At 37.5% G+C, this 23,925-nt stretch overlaps 1 protein-coding gene across 3 annotated transcripts in view; it reads right to left on the bottom strand.

Annotated features, from left to right (window-relative positions):
* The window catches only part of prkcab (protein kinase C, alpha, b), a 135,870-nt gene that overhangs the window by 35,326 nt on the left and 76,619 nt on the right, over window positions 1-23,925 (bottom strand). For all 3 annotated transcript variants that reach the window (XM_027141365.2, XM_027141366.2, XM_047800771.1), the window contains 2 exons: window positions 1,911-2,022; window positions 837-965 (listed from right to left, as the gene is read on the bottom strand). In XM_027141365.2, the coding sequence (XP_026997166.1) occupies window positions 837-965; window positions 1,911-2,022 (241 nt within the window). The remainder of the gene's footprint in view (window positions 1-836; window positions 966-1,910; window positions 2,023-23,925) is intronic.

The raw sequence follows: 23,925 nt of genomic DNA, 5'->3' as shown, positions 1-23,925 counted from the left end.
TTACTTCCTCCATTTTACAAACTCCCTTTTAATTGGTGTCTGTTGTTTGAGAGAAAAGGGGGAAAATGTTACCCTGGTGGAATTCCATGCAAAAGAGATTAAGATTAAATACGATCAAAATCGGAATCTTTTGCAAGTAGTAACAAACAATGAGGCAGCAATCGTGAGGTAAAAACATCCGGAATTATTGAGTTGTCTCTGGGTGTCCTCCCACTTCCCAAAAATATGTATTGGGTACTCTAAATTGCCCTAGAAGTGGGAATATGTATGTGTATGTATGTGTGTGTATGCATATACATACATATGTACATATATACACACACACACACACACACACATTCATACATACACACACATTGCTTATTATAGACATATATATTGCATATATATATATATATATATATATATATATATATATATATATATATATATATATATATGAATGCACAAATGATTCTATGTCTAATAAATAAGCAATTCAAACTTCAAGTAGCTTCACTGAAACGTCTGTTTTTCACAGTTGTTACATGTAAAATATAACCGTAATTTTTCTTGTTTAAGAGCAGCTTCAGTAAACAGTAGTTAAATAATTAAAAAATTTTGAAATTCTTGCTAGTGTTGCTGGTTTAGATCATAATTATACAGCCACTGTTTTAAAACCTTGATTACTTCTTTCCTTTATACAGCTCTCTGTATGGATTTGATGAACAATTCCTGACAGAAACACCCAGAGACTACACAAGGTTTAGATGTTGTTTAATCAAAAAGACATAATCCAAGTCCTCTGACCTTTGCCACTAGCACTCACAGTTGCAGATGCATTGTGGGATGCCCACCTGTCACGTGAAGTTTGTCTCCGCTGACCTCAATCTTGAGGAAGATACGTCCTCTGCGCTCGGTGTGGTCTGTTCCGCACAGGCTTGGCACATTCATCACACACTGCTTATGTACATTCATGTCACACGCTGAGGGAGAGAGAGAAAGAGACACAGAGAGAGTGAGAGAAAGAGAGAAGGAGAATAAGAAAAAATAAATAAAATGTACACACTACAAAGTCGTCAGACATGGAGAGTGGACAGGAATGTGCATATTAATGAACAATGATGACTTCACTGTACTAGTCAGTGGGGCGTTAGATGTTGTTGAGTGAGCATGTGTACTGTGTGGCCATCACATTCGAAATCACTTTGTGAGTAGAGCAGCGTTAAGCCTAAATATTCTTCCACGAAATTATTCGGATGATTCAAAATGCTCGGGGATGGTGCAGTGTGCACAGCACAAATAAAAGTGTAGCAAAAACACTTCCAAGGTGGTGGAGAATCTACTGAAAGTGATCAATGCTCTCAAAGGATCTGCAACAAGCAGAAAACCTGAGCATGTTGATTGTGTACAGGTTGAACTCAACAAAGATCAGCGACTGACAGAGCTGATCTGGGGATATGGAAAACTACTGTGTCTGAAAATTTGATGCAGGATATTAGCATGAAACATGCCTACATTTAGGACACTGAGGCATCATGTCCTACATACATTGTTTCTTGTATATTTTTATAATATATCAATGAATGTCTGTATTTTTCCTATTACATGGCTGGATACTCTGGGCTGATCTCGTACTTGTGTTGAAATAAGTGTACTTTTTTATACAAGCATGCATGGATGGCTGAACTGAACACAGATGGCTGCTGGCAGACAATAAAGATGGCCCAAAGGGCCTGCTAGAGGAGGATGCAGTCTGTAGATAAGAAACCCAGGCATTTTACACTGGAGCTGGAAGATCACATCCATCACAGACACACATATTTTAGCTTTCCACAGCCACACTGCTGCTTTTTTAATGTTACTGCACATGGATTTAGAGATTTGGATATGGTGTGAGTTGTTTCACATAGTGGCTCAAAGACACTCACTGTCACATTTCATCCCCTGGTGGATAAGTCCATACAGCAGCGAGCCACAATGATCGCAGAAGGTCGGGCTGCCATAGGTATGAATCTTAAATTTGTGCTTGCTTCTTGGATCCTACGGAGGCAAAATAATAAGGATTAGCACCATTTTATCAGCAGGTACAGGGTTGAACTTTCCATCTTCTATTTTCTTTATAGATTATGACATTTACAATTATTCTACTGAGTTAGATCCAGTTGAGACGATTCACTGGAATACTGTACTGTATGTTCTTTATATATAACTAAACAAAAAGACCTATAGCTCTGAGTACACATTTTAAAGGTCTTACTGGTTTTCTGGTTATGTACACTTTAATAAGTTGTCCCTTGGAATCAATTGTTAATGGACAATATTTGATCATTTACAGTATATGCAAGGCAAGAAATACAAGAATTCAGGCCAAATACTTGTTCTTGAATAAAATCAAAAACAGTAAAAGTACATAAAACCTACCTATAAATGTTCAATATATTCAATAAAATGTCATTTGTATAGTGCTTTTAATAATGAACATTGTCTGAGAAACATCAAAATAAAAATAAAAAGGTTTAAAATGTTAATTTACATTTCTCCCTATTGATCACGCCTAAGGCAACAATGGCAAGGAAAAAAACTCCCTGAGACGAAATGAGGAAGAAACCTTGAGAGGAACCAGTCTCAGAATGGAACTCATCCTCATCTCGGAGACACCAGAGACTGTGGTTATAAATAATGCCCTTTCCACAGTATACAGTATAACATGGAGTTGTGTTACCGTGAGCATTTGAGCAACTTATAAATCAGTGTAATTTCTGAATTCATTAAAAAAATTAATGAATTAAAGTCCTTCCCACCAAAGCCATCAAATATTCGATGATAAAAAAAACTGATTCAAAGCCAACACAGAGTGTCGACACCAGAAATACTCTTAAAGATGCTACAGTACAAGAAAGAATTCTACAAAAAAAAAACAACAACGGTGTTTCATAAATATGTTTATGTCAACCGTCATATTGCTTCATTATATTAGTGTTTTAAGGCAACAGGTATTTCCAATCTTCTCCCACAAGGAACCAAACAGAATTTCTTATTGATGTTAACTGCACATATACTATAGTCGTGGTCCTTGTTTGGCTGTAAAAATGTTGAGTGTGTTGAAAAGATTGTCTTTTATACAACAAGGTCTGCAAAGTTAAACCCAGCACTTTGCCTTCATTAAATAGCAATGTGACCTCCAAATAAGGCATTCATCTTCTTCTATCTATTTTGTCTAATCTGAGAGTTAAAACTGTTCTGTGTTGTCACAGTAAAGGACTGCTGCTCTATATGTAAAGCTGATTCTCTGTAATCTCATGGGTTGGAGGAGTAAGAGGAATGACAAAAGTCTGGGAAAGTGGCAATGGTACTGTATAAATGTTATTTCTGAGGGTACTGTTATAGATATTGCCTGGGAACATTTTAAAGTGACCAGTCAAGCTAATGGCATGCTTCATGTGGTGAAAGGAAACCAGTGTTCATGTAAAGGGAGAACAGGAACCTGGACCATTAAGGCAGCATCACTACCTGCATACATGAATATCTGTGTCTGTTTTTCCATTTAACATTGAGACTTATTCAGGTGTAACCTGGAATGAAATTCAATTCAATTCAATTCAATTCAATTCAATTTATTTGTATAGTGCTTTTAACAATTTCCCATTTTCTCAAAGCAGCTTTACAGGAGTATGGAAGCAGACGAGAGAGAGAAAAAAGAAATAAATATATAATAATAATAATAATAATAATAATAATAATAATAATAATAATAATAATAATAATAATAACAATAAGAAGAAGAAGAAGAAGAAGAAGAAGAAGAAGAAGAAGAAGAAGAAGAAGAAGAAGAAAAATGAATGTGAATATATACAATTAAAATTTAAAATTAATTTAAAAAAGATTAACTTAAAATGTAAAATACTATATATCTATCCCTATCCCTAATGAGCAAGCCGGAGGTGATGGCGGCAAGGAAAAACTCCCCGAGGTGATATGAGGAAGAATCCTTGAGAGGAACCAGACTCAGAAGGAAACCCATCCTCATTTGGGGGACACTCTACAATAGATAGTGTAAATGTAAATAATGTCTTTTCTACAACAGTTTATAATAGTGTATCCGAGAGCTCCTGAGGAACTAATGGGTCATCGTACACTCTGAGTTCAGTGCAGACCTGATTGCTGATAAAGACCAGACCATACAGTTGACTGACGCAACATTGGTTCAAAAGAAGGCATGACAGTCTACAGGCGGCATGAGACACTGGCTGAGCATGCAGATCAATCCCTGGCAAGGTGACAACCGGGCGACGAGACTCTAGCCAGAAATCCTCTTACGCAAAAACGTTGAGTCGCTACTGCTCAGCAATGACATGCTACGAGATTTCAGAAAAAATCTGACTTTCAGAATGTTATTTGTCATAGATTTGACAGTGCAAACGTCTGCATCTCTGTATTTTGGCAGAATTTGTTAATTTGAGTCAATGAATTATGAGCAGTTACTAGCATTTCATACATCACACAAATGTATTAAAGTAGCTGTAGTTCTGTTCATAAGATGCAGTGACCCAGGATGCAATCAGGATGTACCACTCTAGAGGTAACTCTAAGTGTTTCATAGATGTGTGCCAAATGACATATAACACACTAAGCACAAACACTATACACTTTAGGGTCTTCTCAAATTGAGCGTTAATGCTGTTTTCCTCTCGATAACAAATCATTCAAACGTATTTAATGCTATGCTGCTAGCCTAAGCATAATAATACGGTAAATTTTTTAAATGTTGAAAAATAACTCAAAATTTAAAATGCATTTGTAAGATGTTTCGTCCACCAGACTGCCATCAGCTAATTTTTTTAATTATTTATTTTTCATCTAGAATCAGTGCCTGGTAGCACTGGTACCACATGAGCAAAGTGGTACCAAATGAACAAAATGGCTTATTATAGTGCAAAAAAAAAAGATGGACCTCATGTACTGATGGGAACATTGTGACAAAAAAAACATTAAATTCATTAATAAACCCTAATTAATAACTGAGTCAACCATAACAGCATGTCTTTATGTCATTACAATGTCTATTTTTTCAAAAATGACTCCAGCGTTTGCAAAGAGGCAGAAGAAAACCACATGGCACTGGCTTTTAAAATGCTACTAAATGAGACTTCTGCCAGGGCAGCCTTCGAGGAAGGCCGCAGCGCTGAGCTGACTGTGATCGGCGTGGTGTGAGTCACCAACCGAGAATTCCGGAAGGCTCTAATTAGAATGTTGGCATTTTAAAATAGCGTTTGGATTCTCTTTATTTTAGTTGCCTACAATAAGCCCATGTTGTGCCAGGAATGAGAGAGAGAGAGAGAGAGAGAGAGAGAGAGAGAGAGAGAGAGAGAGAGAGAGAGAGAGAGAGAGAGAGAGAGAAGTACAGATGTATATTTCTCTCAATTTCTTGCACATTGATTCATCAAAAAAATTAATCCTGACCTGTACATTTCTGTCTGCTTCACATTAATTTATATGAGGTCAATAACTCATTAAAAAAAAGAATAGCATACTATCATATTTATAATACTTAATTTATTCTACCTACACAAATATTTGTCCCAATCTCTCATTACTGATGATGAGCCTCAGGAAATGCTCAGTTCTCCTGGCAGAAATTCCAGCACACACACTGCAAGTGACCATCAGGTGCCTATTATCCATCCCCCCTCTTTGGAATTATCTTTATTCTCCTCTCCTGTTCTCACCAGACACCATTAACTCACTTATGCCTTCTCTCTCCCTCTATCACTCTCATGTACTTCATTTCATTCCCCACCTCCACATCCCCTTTATTGCTGCATCTTCATATCTCTTGCTTCCTCCTCTTTTCCTTGTTCCCCTTTTATTTTCTATTATTCATTAGTTGTTATTTTTTTCTTTTTCTTCCCAAGCTATGAGTCACAAACACGTTATACCAAAGAAGCAGAACCGAGTATGGTGATATTAAATACAAAAGATTGAAATATGAGAGAGAGAGAGAGAGAGAGAGAGAGAGAGAGAGAGAGAGAGAGAGAGAGAGAGAGAGAGAGAGAGAATAAAGACTGAGGGGAAGATTGAAGGAAAAGGCACAGTATACTATGTATAATACAGGATGTCCTGTAGTAATGACAGTAATGACTTCATTTGTGATGTTGTGCTATTTGTTATTCTCACAGACTCGGATGCAGTTGCAGGTAAACGTGATTTTTCATAATGAACTCAGGTAGACAGTCAAAATAGGATGGCAGAATCAAAAACGTGAAACACGCACAGGACAAGCAACACGGAAAAGTCTAAGTCAGTCAACACGAAAAAAGAAACAATGGTAAAGACAAAGTTTGCAAGGGTTGATGGACAAAAAACTCAAGTGTCCTGTACAGAGCCCCAACCTCATCCCCACTGAACCACTTTGAGATGATTTAGAATGCTGACTGGACCCAATGACTTCTAATTACACATCAGTGCCAACATTCACAAGAAGTGACTATATAAAAAAAAGAAGGGAATCAACTCCATGTTGATTCACATATAACTGTGATGGTTAGATGTCCACACACTTTTACCAATATAGTGTACAGTGTATACAGTGCACCTTTTTCAGAAATGACTTGAAGAATTAAAATGTCATATTACTCATATGACACACCCAAAATCTGGATGGGATATTTCCTGTTCTAGCACCTGGAACCTTGCTCGCTTCTGCTGGATTCATTAAGAAGCCTTATAAATACTTCTGTTTTGGTTGTGTTGCCATCCCTACAATGGACTCTTCTCTACGTTCCTTGTTGGCACACACAGAGAGAATGAGGAGGAGTTTCCACAAGCCAGTTGTTTCCTCAACCAGGAGAACATCTAAGACTTTTCTGGACTTGTGTCATAACACCTACAGTAGTACCTCAACAAAGCTCAGTTTTTAAAATTACACTAAAAACTGCTAAAGATTGCACACATTTTACCACTTAATAGCAATACAATACTCAACATATCTGTCATTGTATTCACGTGCTATATTTTCTATATTTAATCTATTTGTATAGCTAATTTCATTCATTGTACGTCAAATTCCACAAATTTCCTTAATCTATGCTATTCTGATACTATTTTTGAATAGTATTTTTGAATAGAATATTTTTTATCTGACTATTTTTATAGTGAGAACAGTTGTAAAAAGCATTTCAACGTGTAGAATTGTGTGTGATAAATAAAACAAATAGAACTTCTCTCATATGTATAGAAGTGTACTTATATGTACTGGAAGTTCTTGTTCACATAAACAACTCATTTGTTGCATACAGGGCATAAAGGACTTCACCTAGACCATTGAGGAAGCTCGGGTAACTCCATAAATATACACAGAATGATTATCCAGTAATGCGGAGATATATAGGAGTATCTACTTTTTTAAAACAAAATAAGGCAAAAAGTTTCTTGTGTAATATGAAGAAACAGCAGACGTACTACTTCTGGCAGTACAAGATTCGTGAGACAGAGTCTACATCATTCGTTTAAACAAGCAACACACCTGCTCCAATTAACCTCTAGATGACAGAAACACACTATAAAACCAAATGTATTTTTGGAATTTCCAGTTCTTTCCTAACCAAACCGGAGCTGACCTACAGCCAGCACCTGCAGAGTCGCAGTCATGATCTGTGCTATAAAAAGTTAACCAGCGAGTGATGCGTCAGCAGAGACCTCCTGCTCCTGAGCCACCTGTCCCTGCACCCCTAATACTGATCCAGAGAATAAACAGTAGCTTCCAAAAAGATTAGCATCTTTTTCTATTTTTCTTTTCTTTTAGAGAATTTTTCACTCAGAAGGACAACCTATGAATTTTAAAGGTAAGACTTATAAGCTGCTGTATGTCTGCTTATCTGATAAGTTCATTCATTCATTTATTTATCTTCTGTAAACACTTATTCTGGTCAGGGTTATGGTGGATCTGGTCTCAGTAGCCGCTCCCAGTCCGAGTAACACTAAACACAGGGTTTGAGAATTGGTCAGCAATCCATCATAGAACATCCACCATGTGCATACACAATCATATCCTTGTTCACATCTAGGGGTAATATAACATCAACAATCTACCTATCTACATGTTTTTGGACAGTGACCTGAAACCCAAGAATCAGAAGGAAACCCACATGAGAATGGGGAAAACATGTAAAAGTCACAATTGAACCAAGGACCCTGGAACTGAGATGAGGTGGCAGTTCGACCCACTGCACCTTCATGTAACCCTAACCCTTTGCAGAGATCGTCTTCTGTAGGACAATCTATTCCTAATGAGTTGCTATTGTGTAACTATCTCTGTGAATTGGCTGTCACTGCTGGGACCCCAAGCAAGGCCTTTAACCCTCAGTTGTAAAAAAAATCTAAGCTGCTCTGGGTAAGAGCATCTGCCAAATAATGTAAATAAATTAACAAAGGCACTGTGGTTGGATTTGTTCAATATCTTCCAAATGCTAGTGAAAAAATACAAATACAAACCTCACACCCTAACCATCCACCTTTAAGCTCATATGAATTGCGTTACTCAAATTATTACCAATTATCAAGTATACGGAGTGTGTATATATATATATATATATAGAGCAGCAGAGAGAATCAGTCTGCTCAGTCTCAACAGTTAACAACATAACAACATACAACAATAAGAGATACCTGCTGAGAAAAACACAAGTTTGTGTCATGTCCTGGTTCTCATCTAATATTTTTTTCTTACACATTATTAGGCAATAAATATCTTACATAATTAGTAGTAGATCTATTTTAGTTAGGGTTAATGAATCTACACATTTATCCCAGCAACACTGGGCATAAACATCCCTGGAAGAGATCATCCCAGTTCATTTAAGGCCACTATACACATATACTTTAGCTAAGCCAATTCACCTATCCACATGTTTGTGAGAAAAAAATGGCCAATCCAAAGCACACTAACAGAGATGCTGGAAGATGTGAAATGTGAAACATGTGAAAATCCACAGAGACAGCAAACCGAGCTGAGGAAGAAGTGCAGATCCTGAAGCTTTGAGTTAGCAGAGCTACCTGAGGTACTATCATGGCACAGTTTGATGTTGGTGTAATTTTACAGCTTAGCATGTTTTACTGGATAAATCCAATCCACATCTTTATTCTATTATATTTTTTAATCCCACCTTCAGATCTGTCATGCACTTCTCAATAATGATTGGTGTGCTGTGACTGTGTAGTCATGTGAATAATGAATCAGAGTGAATCCTCTTATGGAGGTTTTGCCACAATTATTTGATTTATGCTGCACTGTTTCTGTGGACGTAATCTCCATGTAATTTTCATGCCAAACCTTGTGCATAAAAAATGCTGGATGGAAGACTATAATGTCACAGACAGTAACACACAAGACTGAACGTGTCATTCTAAGGCCACTAGGATTTAGCAAACCAGTCGCACATTTAGCGCCAAGGCATGTTTCCCCCCAACTTGCGATCATTGTGTGGGAGCAGACAACAGTGCGCTCTCAGCAATGATGTTGCCATGGCGACAGTTTGGAGACACACTTCCATTGGCGCTGTAGTGGTTCACGGGGAGTGGGATGGGATGTGATGGGATGGGATGGGAGGGGGGGTTTAATATTCCAAAAGAGGGGCAAGCACGAATCACTCCTAACATAAACAAACATATCTGCTTCCTTACAACAAACAGCTATTCTCTCTTGAACTGGGTTTTTAATCTCTCTGTTATATTTACAGCTTGTGCCATTAATGCATTCTGACACTGTCAACATCATGCTCTCCAAACCAAACACCCATTCCTATTCCCAACAATCAAAATGAAATGATTATACACCATTTTACACATAGGATACACCATCTGTCACATGTAAAATAAATTAGCATCTTATTAATAGCTGGCAGTTTCCAAGAATCCTTCAAAAACCTGCCTGCTGTTGCAGTGTGTACACAGAAGACATAAAAGCTCTCTCTTGTTTATTTCAGTGCCAGACTTCAAGATACAGGCTAATGGTGTGGGAATAATGATGCAAAGGAAATTTCTCATTGACTACAGCAGAGTAAAGCAATTCAACACGGGTGAAATGGGTTTTTCTGAGCATTGTTCAGCTATCACACCTTTGTTTATACTGTTCTCTGTAGCCTCAATAGTCTGTAACTCGATAGTCAAGCGCCATTTACGCATATATAACATGCCATAGCTGTTGTACTTTTTTGTTGTATGTACGTTGAAGGTTCCTGTGCTGAATTCCAGCGTATGTTGCATATTTGGAGAACTAAAGAAATAGTACTATAAAATATTCTTGGTTTCCATTTTAATTTCCCCTAGGAGAACAAAAACTCAAATATTTGTGTATATGTGTCATCAATATATGATTACAATAAATCAAGAAATGACCCACAATGATGAAAAAAAAATTATTCCTCAGTGACTTTATAAATATGTTCAGTCAATATTCATAAATTACTATACTAGCTTTCTTCTAGCACCCACAAAGATCTTGGAAAACCCTCCTATGTAAAATCCTCAAATGTTTCATGTTGAACCCTACCATTAATCAAAGGAGGAAAATCCAATTTCCTTGTAAGTGTCACTTCTAACTGCCCCATCCTCTGGGAAATCCAGTTCCCAGGATCCTCTGTCTAATGATACACTTTTCACTAGACTGCTAGACTACTAAACATTTCTTCCCACAATGTTTCTTACTGCTTTTGTGTATGACCTTGGCTTTTCACTTAGCTGAATTTGAGGCTTTGTTTTGACTCACTGGAATTACTCAGTTCTGACTTTTTTATTAAATTATTTGATTTTGTTCGATAAACTTTTTTTTTTTAAAAATCTTCAACCCATACACATCTGTACTATTTTACTGTTTAATGTCTGATGATTAAAGGATTTCCTCCAGGTTCTATAATTTCTTCTGACCTGACCCACAAAAACAGTATATATATGAATATGCTATGAAAACCTGCCAACCCATCCAGTGTGTTTTCTGGATCTATTTTGAAGATTATTGGCTAAGTTAAATTACCTAAACATGAAACTGTACAGGCATGTGGTAGCTCAGTGGTTATGGTTTTGGACTCCTAATCTGAAGGTCATGGGGTCAAATCCCAGGTCCACCAAGTTACCACAGCTGGTCCCCTTAACCCTCAATTGCTCAGCTGTATAAATTGAAATAAAAATTTAAGTCACTCTGGATAAGGGTGTATATATATAATTGTAAACTGTGTGTGTGCATGGTGTCCAGCAATGGACTTTTGTCCCATCCAGGGTATACTGTATTCCTGCTGCATGCTCAGTGTTCCAGAGATAAGCTCCTGATCCTCAATGACACTGATCAGGATAATGCAGCTACTGAAAGTGACTGTGTTAGACATGATTGTTTTTTTAATAATGCCTTTTGTATTACATGTACATTTAAGTTTGAAATTGTTTTAGCAAACCCTGATACTCTGCTAATCTAATTGAACAAAAGCTATTCGCACTGCAAACAGTAACCATAAGAATATGTAAACATAAGCTGATGACATGTGACACTCCAGAACTAAACAGGAAACTTAAATAAAGTCACTAATGAGACAATACAAAGCGATTGGGCAAAATCAAGAAAGGAAAGCAGACAACAGAAGAAGAAGTTCAAACAATGAGTAAGAGTGGCCTCTGGTTGTCTGGAGCAGAAGCTGTGACAATTAGCAACAGACAAAGATGTAGCGCTATTATTCAAAAAACAATCAGACTAATGGGATAAAACACTGTCCTTGAGCCTTTTCATTTTTTTCCATGTGTGTCCCAATATATACTTCATATACCCAATACTGTAGCACTGTCTACCAGTAGGTAGTAATGTAAACAGCAGGTTCTGGTATCAAGGGTCTTCAACAACCCTCCAATGTGACTTCATGAATCTCCTGAAGAAAAGCTCATCTCTAATTACAGCTCTGAGCAAATTGTTCCAGCTTCTGAGTTCGACAGTTGTGTGGTTTCCAACTCAACAGGCAATCCTGCTGGTTAAAATGCATCTCAGCGGTCGATTGGTAAGAAGACTTGAGGAATCCTGGCTCATGCTGAACTACTGGAATCATCTGAAGTTTCATGGGCAAGGCATTTTTTTTTCTATCACATAAACTGTGATATGTGGAAACTGAGGAGTTTAAAGCTGCACATCCTTTGTACTGACGTTTTTATTATGTTTCCTGTCATTTGGTTTTCGTCAGTGTTTCTTCAGTTTTGTCAGTGTGTAAAGGAACTACCTACGTTGATGCTACTGTTAAAGGGCTTTGAGCTTATTGCAGATCACTGCTAGAGCTCATATTTTAATCAATAAAAACAGAAGTTATTAAAGCAATTATCTAAAATAAGGTTGGTTATTTGGATAAGGTTATTTGTACAATTGTTTAACTGAAAATTGTGATGTGCAAGCTTTATTTTATGCAATCAAATTCTGACTATTTTTAAAAGGGTCACAAAGAGTGAATAATGACTATAACCGTTTCATTGAATAGTAATCAACAATAATTACATCACAGAATAAACATTCAAATAGTACAAGATTTAATCATATCTTATTTCCATTAAAACCACCAAACCAAATCTACAGGGGAAAAAAACCCAAAATCCTTTTTTTCTTTTTGTAACTGTAAATTTAATATTAATAAAGTGTATAATCTTATGGGATTGTCTGCGGTGTGTGTTTGTGTTCGTGAGTGAATCAGCACGCGATGTGGATCAGCTGTGTGTGGGTGTAAGCTCTCCCACTGTGGGCCTAGCCAATCTTTTTTTTTTTTTTTTTTCATTCTCTCACAAAGGATTTAGGCTGTAAAGAGGATTGCCAGGTTCAGACTGTACGCGTGATCCCCTGATGCTCGCGTGACTTTAGCTTTTCTTTTCTCTGTATTTAACACAAGTCTGAACCAGATGCTGGTTTAATGGAGATAAGAATCATTTACCAATAGGCGCTTTTTCATTTGCAAAACAGATGTATTTCTTTGTTTATGTTCTATGGTCTCATGTATCTTGCTTATTTCACTTATGAACTTCTAGGTAGTGACTTGAATGTTTTAAACAGAACTTGATAATAAGAGAAAACCTTTTTATGGAAAAGTCTTTTTACTTCAGACCTGCTGTTTTCTGTCTTCAACTTAGCCATGACACATCACTCAGCAGTAAACACCATTATCATTTTTACAGTACATTATGTAGACATCTTTTTCTATTGTCGTAACAACACAGCCCCATGATTTAAAAAAGAGGGGCTTAGATAAGTGCTTGAACTAAAAACAGCTAACCACACTAGCACATTTCTGCTAAAAGCAGCTATTTTAAGGTGCATGTGATAGATGAGACTGACATCTTTTTTATATATTCGTTCCAAAATGGACCTTGTGATGTTCTCATAATGATGAACAGTGTCAAATGCTCCCAGGTCCTCACCAAAAAGTGGGGCGTATAAGTAGAGTTAAAATTATCATGTATGAGAGAAAGAGAGCAAATGTCCTGCATAATGATTATAAACTAGTCATTAGTCTTTGTACTTTTTGCCACAGACAAAGTCTCACCTGTATATTATGTGTATTTAAGACATATGGCATCCAGTTTCTTTTAAACAGATTTATTTATTTATCTTTTAGAAATATATAGCTCTAAAAGCCCTAATTCTAGCATACAATTAAACATGAATGTTAATTAAAACTGGTTGATATTTGTCAGTAATCTGAGATAATGTTCTGTAATTTGTTTGTCTTTTAAAGGTGAACACTGTGAATAAAGAGTTCTATTATGTTATATCAGGACATTTTATTGGCAATTATCACCAGAGAAAATCTGTAGGCTTTTGTTATACTTTTTATATACTTTATAATCATACTTAAATGGAAGTGCAGATAATGTATTACAATGTTAATCAATTAAAACTGAAAAGATTCAGCCAAAAGCTACTCAATCTGTCAATGTACTCAAGTAAACATTAAATGTTGTGTTTTAATGTGGATTAAGTTGTAAGATGAATCTGGATCTGATGCTAAAAAAAAAAAAAACGTTAATGTTTGATGTTAAAGTCTATACAGATTTAATGTTATTTGGACACATAATGCTAAATTTCATTTCACAATAATGAACTCAGAATGTTCTCCGTTTATCTTGACAGAATAATGGGAAGGCAACATATCAGTAATTCTGTAATTCTAGCCCAGGGTTTGAAAAGCTCTGATGTACAATATTATCACAAACACTGATAAGAAAAACAACATGATGTGTGTATTATTCATTCTCATCTCTATTGTAACTGCTGGCAGGAACAGCACACTGCATTGAAGAACAACATGCCGTCGCACAGTGTTGTGTCCTTACATTTACAGAATTTGGCAGAAGCCCTTATCCAGAGTGACAATATTTTTTTATCTTACTTTTTTACAACTGAGGGTTAAAGGCTTTGTTCAGAGGCAGTTTGATAGACCTGAGGTTTGAACTCACAACCTTCATATCTGTAGTCCAACACCTTAACCACTGAGCTACCAAATCCCCCAGTTTATAGCTTGTGCATAAAATTAATTCAGCTACATGATTAGAATAGCAAATGATTGAATGTTTTAGATTCATTCACTTGATCTGAGCTTTATGCGTGCAACCTGCTGTTTATGTGTGAGCACTTGCTTTGTTCAAGAGTTGTTGCTTTCCATGTAAATGAAGTCTGATGGCAGGTACTATAAGCCATGCACTTAAGCTTTTAAAAATAACATCTTTAAATACACAGTGAATACACACATCCCAAATGAATCCATGCTAATCGATTAAAACACCATGTCCTACATGCTACTAGTTAAGTCTTCTTCTTAACACTCTAGAGCCTAAGAGCATTGAATTAATTACCGTGGAAGGATGTAATGAGGGCCTTGCATTTCCATTTCTGTCTTTAAATCAATGTTTTCTTGCAGATACTTTCCTATTCGTATAACCAGGGTACAAACTTTGCTAAGACCCATCTACAGTCACGATGTGATTACCATAGTCGAAAGGGGAAACAGTTTGCCGGATGCTCTCTGGGCATACAGATTGCCTTCAGAATGAGTAAGCATAGAGATTTGGTGATTTGTTTGTGTGTACATGTGCATTTTTTTCTTTTCTTCCTTTTTTTTAAACAAATGGCCTAAAAGTGCACTTTCTTTTCTTACTTGAGGAAACTTGCATAAATTTGACTCTGTATAATATGTAGAATCTTTTTTAGAGCATTATTATTTTTTGTAGAGCATTATTATTTTGTAATATTTTATATCTATTCATTCTCCATCCACTTATTTTACTCAGGGTCACAGAGAGCCAGAAGCTCTCTGAGAAGACTCAGGAGACACTTTGTACGGGGTACCAAGTAGTGATGCGCGGGTCAGGTTTTTCTGAAATTATTGGCCCGCCCCAGCCCGCCCCGCAGTAAAGTGACAATTTCTTTACCCGCCCCAACCCGACCCACGGGTTATGAGAAGACCTGTGCATCGCTAGTATGAAGCAATTGCAGGGCACAATCATACACACACCCTGGAAAATTTAGATATCTTACAACACATGTCTTTGGACTGGTGGAGAAAACTGGTGCACCCAGAGAAAACCCCAAACCACCGGGATAACAAGCTAACTCCACAAACACGAGACAGAGCTGTGAATCAAACTCCAATACTGGAGGTGTAAGACAAATGCTCTAACCACTAAGCCACCGTGCCCCACCCTCAAACCAAACCTTCAGTTTTACATTGGGAATGAGATGTTCAGTAAGCACATATGGGTGTAAATGGTCATGAGTCCACATGCCTTTGGCCATATAGTGTAAATTCTACTGGCAAAGTGGAATATATACATTCCTGAAAGCCTGAAAATTGCTGATGAAGGTAACGTCCTGGGATTTAAGTGTCAAAACGCTATATGTGTTCGCATCAGTGCTGCTTGCCAAGGGACTCAATTGCAATGTGTACTCAATAAAGCTGGCAAAGCTATTTATAGACCAACAATTCTCTCTCTCTCTCTCTCTCTCTCTCTCTCTCTCTCTCTCACTCACACACACACACACACACACACACACACACACACACACACACACACACACACACACACACACACACACACACACACTCACAAACACAAAGTCATTTTGCACCACACCAGGTACAGTCATGTTACATCTTTTTCATTTATTCGGTGACTATTCCCATATGCCTCACTGTATTTTGTGTTCAATTCTAAATTAACAGCATTAGTCAGTATCTCACTGCATCACAGCTAAACACGCTTATGCAACAGGGAACCTAATGTGCTTTTATCTCTTTACTAATTGACCCCAACTGCAAATAAAAAGTCAGCTAAACTTGTTATAAGCAAACGAGAAAACCCCTAAAGGCCCCAAAAGAGAAACCTACCATCTTCTTCTTGTCTCTGTTGTCACATTTAAAAGTGACCTCCAAAATGACTGATGTGCTTACTAGCGATTGCACGGTGAAACAGTATGTTTTAATCTGCAGCCATCTCAGGTACATTTATATAGATTTTTTTAAAATAAAGCCCACATGAAAAAACACCTGGAAAAACAGATGATTTTATTCCCTGTAATATTTCCTCTAACCTTCCACTCACACCTCACCCTCACACAGAAGACTCATAAGAGAGATACAGATAAGACATTGTAAAACCCGTTTGGACCAATTCGAGATGCTCTCGGTCGATTGGATATCTATGTCTAAGTAGAGAGCAGGACACGGAGAAATCGGCTTAAGTGAAATTAAGCTCTCGGGGCTGGCCTGAGTGCAGCTCTAATAAAGTGTTTGTTGTAGGTCAAGTGTTGTTGTGGCTCTTTAAGCTGATCTCAGATCAGTAATGAGGTACACTAAAGGGATTAGTCATGGTGATAATGTCAGTCACGCTCTAGTTTACTATACCAATGTTTACTTTAACACCCCACCACCACCACCACACACACACACAGGTCTGTCTTATTATATTCTGATCACATTAATATAATTATTACTGCAGCCAATTTTGTGTTACACTTAACACAAACACTAACCTTAAACTTCAGCCAAAAAAGCTCACAATCTCGTAGCAATGGGTTAGTTCAGGTCCTCTATGGTCCTCACTAACTACAAACAAATAACCTCATTTTATTTAAATTTCAATATAGACTCCAAAAAGGAAACCGAGTTAGAAAACAGGTGGGAAAAAAAGAGTAAACTCTATAATTCAGTACCATGTATATCCACCTTTAGCAATTAATATTTTGAAGTAAACATTTTCTGTAGGAGGTTATTAGGTTATTATGTTATTAAGGAGCACTCTTTGTCATGGCTCTCTTAAGATCCAAGCATTATGTAGGATACCCTGCTGTGCTGCCCATAATGTGGGTACTGAGTGAATGTCAGAGCCTAGAGAATTGGGGACTTAAACCGTTGTTAAATATATGTTACATTTCTATGCAAAGACCACAAAACCTGTTTGCTCGAAACTCATTTATAAAGATAGTTTAGAGGTACTTTAGTAGAACTTCTGCTTAGGTGAGACAGTTATGAGCTAATGCCTTATCAAAGCTGTTCTTTTATTTTATCAGCATGACCCTGAATCTATTGTAGCAGCCAACAAAGTTATAAGCTACCAGTCATTTGGAGTGAAGTGTGCAGTTATGATTCTCTAAATCATCGTTTGAAATGGTTAACACATCTCAAATAGCTCTACTCATACAGCATTTGTTCCTACCAGCATTCGCCCCATCATTCAAAACTGGTACAGAATTCATGTATTTTTTCTGACTTAAACCACAATGTAAACTATATTGTTTCCACACAGGCTCATAAAAGACTTGCTCATGCTAGTGTGAGCTCAGGGTTACTGACCAACACAATGTCATTCTAATTGCCTTACAATTTCCCAGAGGTTATTTGGTGTCCATGCACCATTAGAGGCACACAATTAAGCTGTTAACACATAACCACAAATTTGGTTCTCTGTAGTCCTGTCTCTAAAATAAACAAATTATACACATTTATCTGTTCCATTAGCCTTTCATTTCAAGTGAGTTTAAATAAATATGTTTTTGGTGTTCTAGTGCAAGGAAATGACACACACACACACACACACACACGCACACGCACACGCACACACACACACACACACACACGCACACACTTTTCTTTTTTTTTAAATGATTGCCCCATTGTTTTAGACAATACACTGTCAGGTTTGTATTCCACACGCTATTTGATTTCAGTATTGTTCTTATTTCAGTTCAGTGTATAATCATCTCACAGAAAGCCTCACATAAGAGAAAGTAAATGAACAAGTGTCGAAGAAGCAGAGGAAATGCAGGTGAAAATTTTAATGAGCAGAACACAAAGTAATCCTAGGCAAGGCAATGACAAAACGAGACGGGAAACAAGGGATGCAAGACACAAGAAAGAGATACTGTATGAAAATAAAACACATAGAATACCGAAACACGAGACAAAACATAAAACCTATGTTACAAAAACCTATGTTTCCTTTAGGCAAAAAAATAAACATGCTCAGAGAACAATGTACAAAATGCACCCAAATGGAGGATGGAAACATTTTAGTGTTTTGTCTGTATGAAGATGTGTGATAACGTAAAAGAGCACAGGAAGGAGAATATAAAACCTGCTTTAACAGACTTATTGAATTTCAAGCATTTCCTTGTACTTAGAAAAGAACAGAAAACCTATTTATTTTAGATGTGTGTGTGTGTGTGTGTGTGTGTGTGTGTGTGTGTGTGTGTGTGTGTGTGTGTGTGTGTGTGTGTGTGTGTGTGGAGCTTTTAACAACAGACATTTTCTTAAAGAAGCTTTACAGAAATATACAAATTCTGAATAAAAACTAGTTACTGAATTTAAAACTGAATTTATATTTATTCCTAATGAGCAAGCCTGAGGCAACGGTAGCAAGGGAAAACTCCCTGAGACGATATGAGGATGAAAGCTTGAGAGGAACCAGACAAAAGGGAACTCAACCATCTGTGTGAGATCGCAGACTGTGAAGACATTAAAAATAATGGCCTTACAGTCGAGTGGGGTTATGTAACCAGGAGTTTTTAATCTGTCCCTGTATAAGTTGTTACTATAGAAACAATAATGTAATAGAACGAGTGCATAAATCCGGGACTATTGGGACTACTATCAGAATCAAGAATGCAACAGCAGTTCAGGTAAAGAATGTTACAGCTAATTCTACTTTAACAAACTCTAAATGGCTCGTTCCTTTTGTCTTCTTTGTGGTGACTCGAATGATGACACTTGTATTTATCCAGATATCACGCTAATATCGGCACAACGTGCCCAATTTGTGACTCAAAGGCGTCACACTGAGAAGACGTCAATACAAAGTAATTTGGTCATACGCTTCTTTCAGTCATCCCCGAGTGTGAGTAATCAGTGTTGTAAGGCTTTTGATTCAATTTCCACACTCAAGTTATACGATGAACAGATTCAGGTGAAGCTCCTTTCACGCAACTTCTTCCATGATTAATCAACATAAGCTACTTTTTTTGGGATATTACTTAGCTAAGTAGCATGCAGCTAATGGCATTAAAGTCAATCACTACATGTGTCATATTTTATTGAATTTTTAGTATAGAACACAGTAGAAGTGAAAAAAGCTAGCTTCATTTACGTATGTTAAATAACACCAAAAAGGTAAATGTTGTATTAATAATAACACTCTACTTCATGATGTAGTATATAGCATGTGATCTCAAATTAACAATAAATTTGTGTACAGGAAAGAGTTCACTACACTGCCCAATGTACAACAACCTCATTTTATGACTTCAGCATTATTGCATTATGAAATCATTATAAAAAAATAATAAAAAAATAAAAAGTTTCCAAAATGTTTCCAAAAGAACTGCTGCAGATTCTCCGAAATGTCGTACATGATCTGAACATGAGGCATGCATTTATTTTTTTTTAAAGAAAGATCTAATGCTTATTTTTGCAAGCATATTTATAGCATTTCTGTACATGTGCAAAAAAATTGTTAGGACAGTACAAAAGCATACAGAGTTGAAGCAACTGCTCTTCTCTTGTTAATCTGTACGAAGTGGACTTAAAAAAAAACTGTTTTTCCACCTTCTTTTAAAAAAGTCTGGCTTTTTTTAACATAAGGTTATACTGACACAAAGTTATAAAGTGCAAAAATGAAATATTTTTTTTTAGTTTATAAACTCAACATAGCTGCAATTTGTTTCACACCAAGCTACAGCAGAGCTTACGTTTGCCTGGTTGCTGGTGAAAAACAAGTCTGAAGATGCCTCCCACTCACTTGCTTGAATAATATATTGAGGGAAACCTCAACCTCCCAATAGATATATGGAGGCTGAATTTCCATTTGATGTGATTATAAAGACTCCCACAGCCACTCAGTGCGGAAAACAGAAAGCAGTTTTTACATGTCTATGTGTCTGTGCACGAAGAGACGTGTGTGTGTGCGGGGTCTGTTCATTTGTGCTTTCGTGTTTGGGGTAAGAAGGGACGTCCCCACGTGATGAGCTACTAAAGGTCTAATTATTGTTCATCAGTTAAACCACACACACTCTCACACACAAGGATGTGTGGTTGCATTTATGCCCATGAGGAGAGGTGCACTGTTGCAATTCTCTATGCACAACTGTGTGCAACTCTGCTTCATGTGGTTTTGTTTTCATCAGCAGTTTCTCATTACACAGTCAGAAAAAACTTTGAAGATACAAAAGCCCAGGCATTTACACACACAGTACATTTCGATGCTTTCTGATCTGATCTTTATCCACAGGTGACAAACAGTATATACCTTTTTATTCAGAAGTACATGTTTGTAGGATGTTAGAGATGATATTTAATTTGATTTTAAGGAAAAAGACACTATAGTAGTTGGTTAACTTAAGATGATTTAAGATTTGGTTGAATTAGGGAATTGATCCAAACAGGGTCAACGTCACAGTGAGGTCAAATGACTAAAATCTGTTTTCTACAAATGCTTCCTTCCTGTTTGTAGCATGCATAAGTAATTGCATGCGGAAGAGTGCAGGTTAAACCAAAAATAAGTATGGCTGTTAAATCAGGATGGCTGTGATTGGATGTATACCTGAGTGTAATCATAGACATGTGCTCTCTTGCTTACAATTTATTTGTATAGCATTTTAACAATTGACATTGTCTCAAAGTAGATTTACAGAAGCAAAGAAACAGAGAGAAAATGAAATGAAATTACTATTTATCTCATAACACTATAACAATGGTGAGTAATGAACAAGCCTGAGGTAAGAGATGCTGGGAAAAACTCCCTGAGATGATATGAGAAAGAAACCAGTCTCAGAAGGAAAACCATCTTCATTTGGGTGACACTAGACAGTAAATAATATAATTGCAAACAATTGATGTAGAAATTGACCATGGCTTAGTTAATACTGGCTGTAACACGTCACACACATCTATAAAATACAATGCACACCACATGGTCAATATATCATATCACAAGCGTCCACATTTGTACACAATCACCTACACACAGCCCGCTGTTTCATACAATCATTGTTTCTATGCATTTTCACTTTTCTATACACTTTATGATTTTTACTTTTTTATTTTGCTTTTATAATTTTACCTCAATTCTAATTATCTACTGTATAATGCAGCCAAAATCCAGATGCCTGAATGTGCTATAGAAAAATACAAGTTTTCCAACAAATCCAAAGTGTTAATCAGCTCCATGTAAACAGCTCCTCTGTGCTTCCACAGTAGATGAACCCCAAAGGATTTCTAAACACCATTTTCATTCACTAATGAGCTCTAATGCTCTGACTGATCTCTGTGTCTCTTGCTGCTGTCGTTGTGCTTTTCACCCTGAAAGACAGACAGTCCAGGTGGATATATTGGTGAGCCTTTTATTTTCCCACTGCAGATAAGCAGGGAGGACAGATCGAGGAGCCCCCCAGCAGCCCAGAGCTAAATAAAGCCACCTGCATGACATCAAACCATCTCTTTCTCTCTCTTTCTCTCTTTCTTTCTTTGTTCCTCTCCCTCAGAAGGTGTTTGGAGGTGCTGAAAAAAGAAGAGACACCCTACTGAGCGCTAACACTGCAGAGGTTCTTTCAGAAATCAGCAGAGGGGCGGGAGACGAGCCGAGATGCAACGCAATTCTTTGTTCGGGCTGTTAGGTAGCGACACAAGTAGACACTCTATGAAACAGCCTGTGGAGCTGCCATGCAAAAAATAGAATAGGCTGTCTTCCCCCCCCGGAGCAGCACATCCCCCTGTGCAGGAAAGTGGGCTGTACAGTAGGTGCATTTGTTACCATCATACCTTAAGAAACAGCACACAGCAAAAATACAGGGGTGGAGAAGGATGTGTAGAGATCACGGACCAATTTGTAATCCTGCTCGAGCTGTCACCAATAACCATGACCTTTTTGTAAAAGTTTATATCTGTCATGTGTTCTTTTAACAACATAAGTGTTGGGGTTCTATAACATGTCAGTTGTCAACACCAATTTCTGTGTGTATGTGTGTGTGTGTGTGTGTGTGTGTGTGTGTGTGTGTGTGTGTGTGTGTGTGTGTGTGTGTGTGTGTGTGCACCAGCTCATTAGTTGCATTTGTATTGGCAAGATCCCAATTTGGCTGAGTTTGTGTCAGCTTGTCACAATGCAGCAAGCATAAAACAAATATAAATAACAATAAAAATTCACATCCTTTTGGATCCTATACTAACACAGATTAACAAAGATTAACAGAGCATATAACTGTACACATACATCACTTGTCATTCAAGACTGAATGCCACACACACACACACACTTTCTGTATACCTGCATGGTTTTTATGGACATTTAGATTAACCCGGAGAACCTGAATGAACCCATAGTGAGAACACCACACATTGAATAGTGCAAGCTCAGTGTCAAGACCAGGAGCTGTAAGGTGACAACACTATCTGCTGCACCACCCTCTAACATAGCACCAGTTATTCAGTTTTTGCACATCATTCTGCCAACACAGTGATGCTATCATGTCCAACACCGATGATTCCCCCAGACCACCAGGGGGCAACTGTGTGCACTATTTGAACTTGACCTATTTTGTCTAGCTTTTGTTGATGCAGCATTGCATCTGTTGTTTCTATGCCATAATCGCATCACAGTTTGTTTATTCCTTGGAAAAACACCTTAGAAATAAACATCTGCACTTACATCCACCTTTGCTTTAAAACTGATGCATAGATGCAGGGAACCTGGGTCCTATAGCAGTGGACTCAGGGCACCAAGTGAAAAAACAGACAGACAGACAGACAGACAGACAGACAGACAGACAGACAGACAGAAAGAAAGAAACCCTCCTACTTGCATGACATGAGACTTAAGTAGAAAAGGCAGGGGATGAAGAAAAATAAATAAATAAAATTATGTAAATGCCTGTGAGTGAGTGAGTGAGTGAGTGAGTGAGTGAGTGAGTGAGTGAGTGAGTGAGTGAGTGAGTGAGTGAGTGAGTGAGTGAGTGAGTGTGAGTGAGTGAGTGTGTGAGTGAGTGAGTGAGTGAGTGAGTGAGTGAGTGAGTGAGTGAGTGAGTGAGTGAGTGAGTGAGTGAGTGAGTGAGTGAGTGAGTGAGTGTGAGTGAGTGAGTGAGTGAGTGAGTGAGTGAGTGAGTGAGTGAGTGAGAGTGAGTGACTGAGTGAGTGAGTGAGTGAGAGTGAGTGAGTGAGTGAGTGAGTGAGTGAGTGAGTGACTGAGTGTGAGTGAGTGAGAGTGAGTGACTGAGTGAGTGAGTGAGTGAGAGTGAGTGAGTGAGTGAGTGAGAGTGAGTGAGTGAGTGAGTGAGAGTGAGTGAGTGACTGAGTGAGAGTGAGTGAGTGAGTGTGAGTGAATGAGTGAGTGAGTGACTGACTGAGTGAGAGTGAGTGACTGAGTGAATGAGTGTGAGTGAGTGACTGAGTGTGA

This window comes from Tachysurus fulvidraco, chromosome 15, assembly GCF_022655615.1.
Source record: "Tachysurus fulvidraco isolate hzauxx_2018 chromosome 15, HZAU_PFXX_2.0, whole genome shotgun sequence".
Taxonomy (NCBI): domain Eukaryota; kingdom Metazoa; phylum Chordata; class Actinopteri; order Siluriformes; family Bagridae; genus Tachysurus; species Tachysurus fulvidraco.
This window is presented reverse-complemented; position numbering and strand designations above follow the sequence as displayed.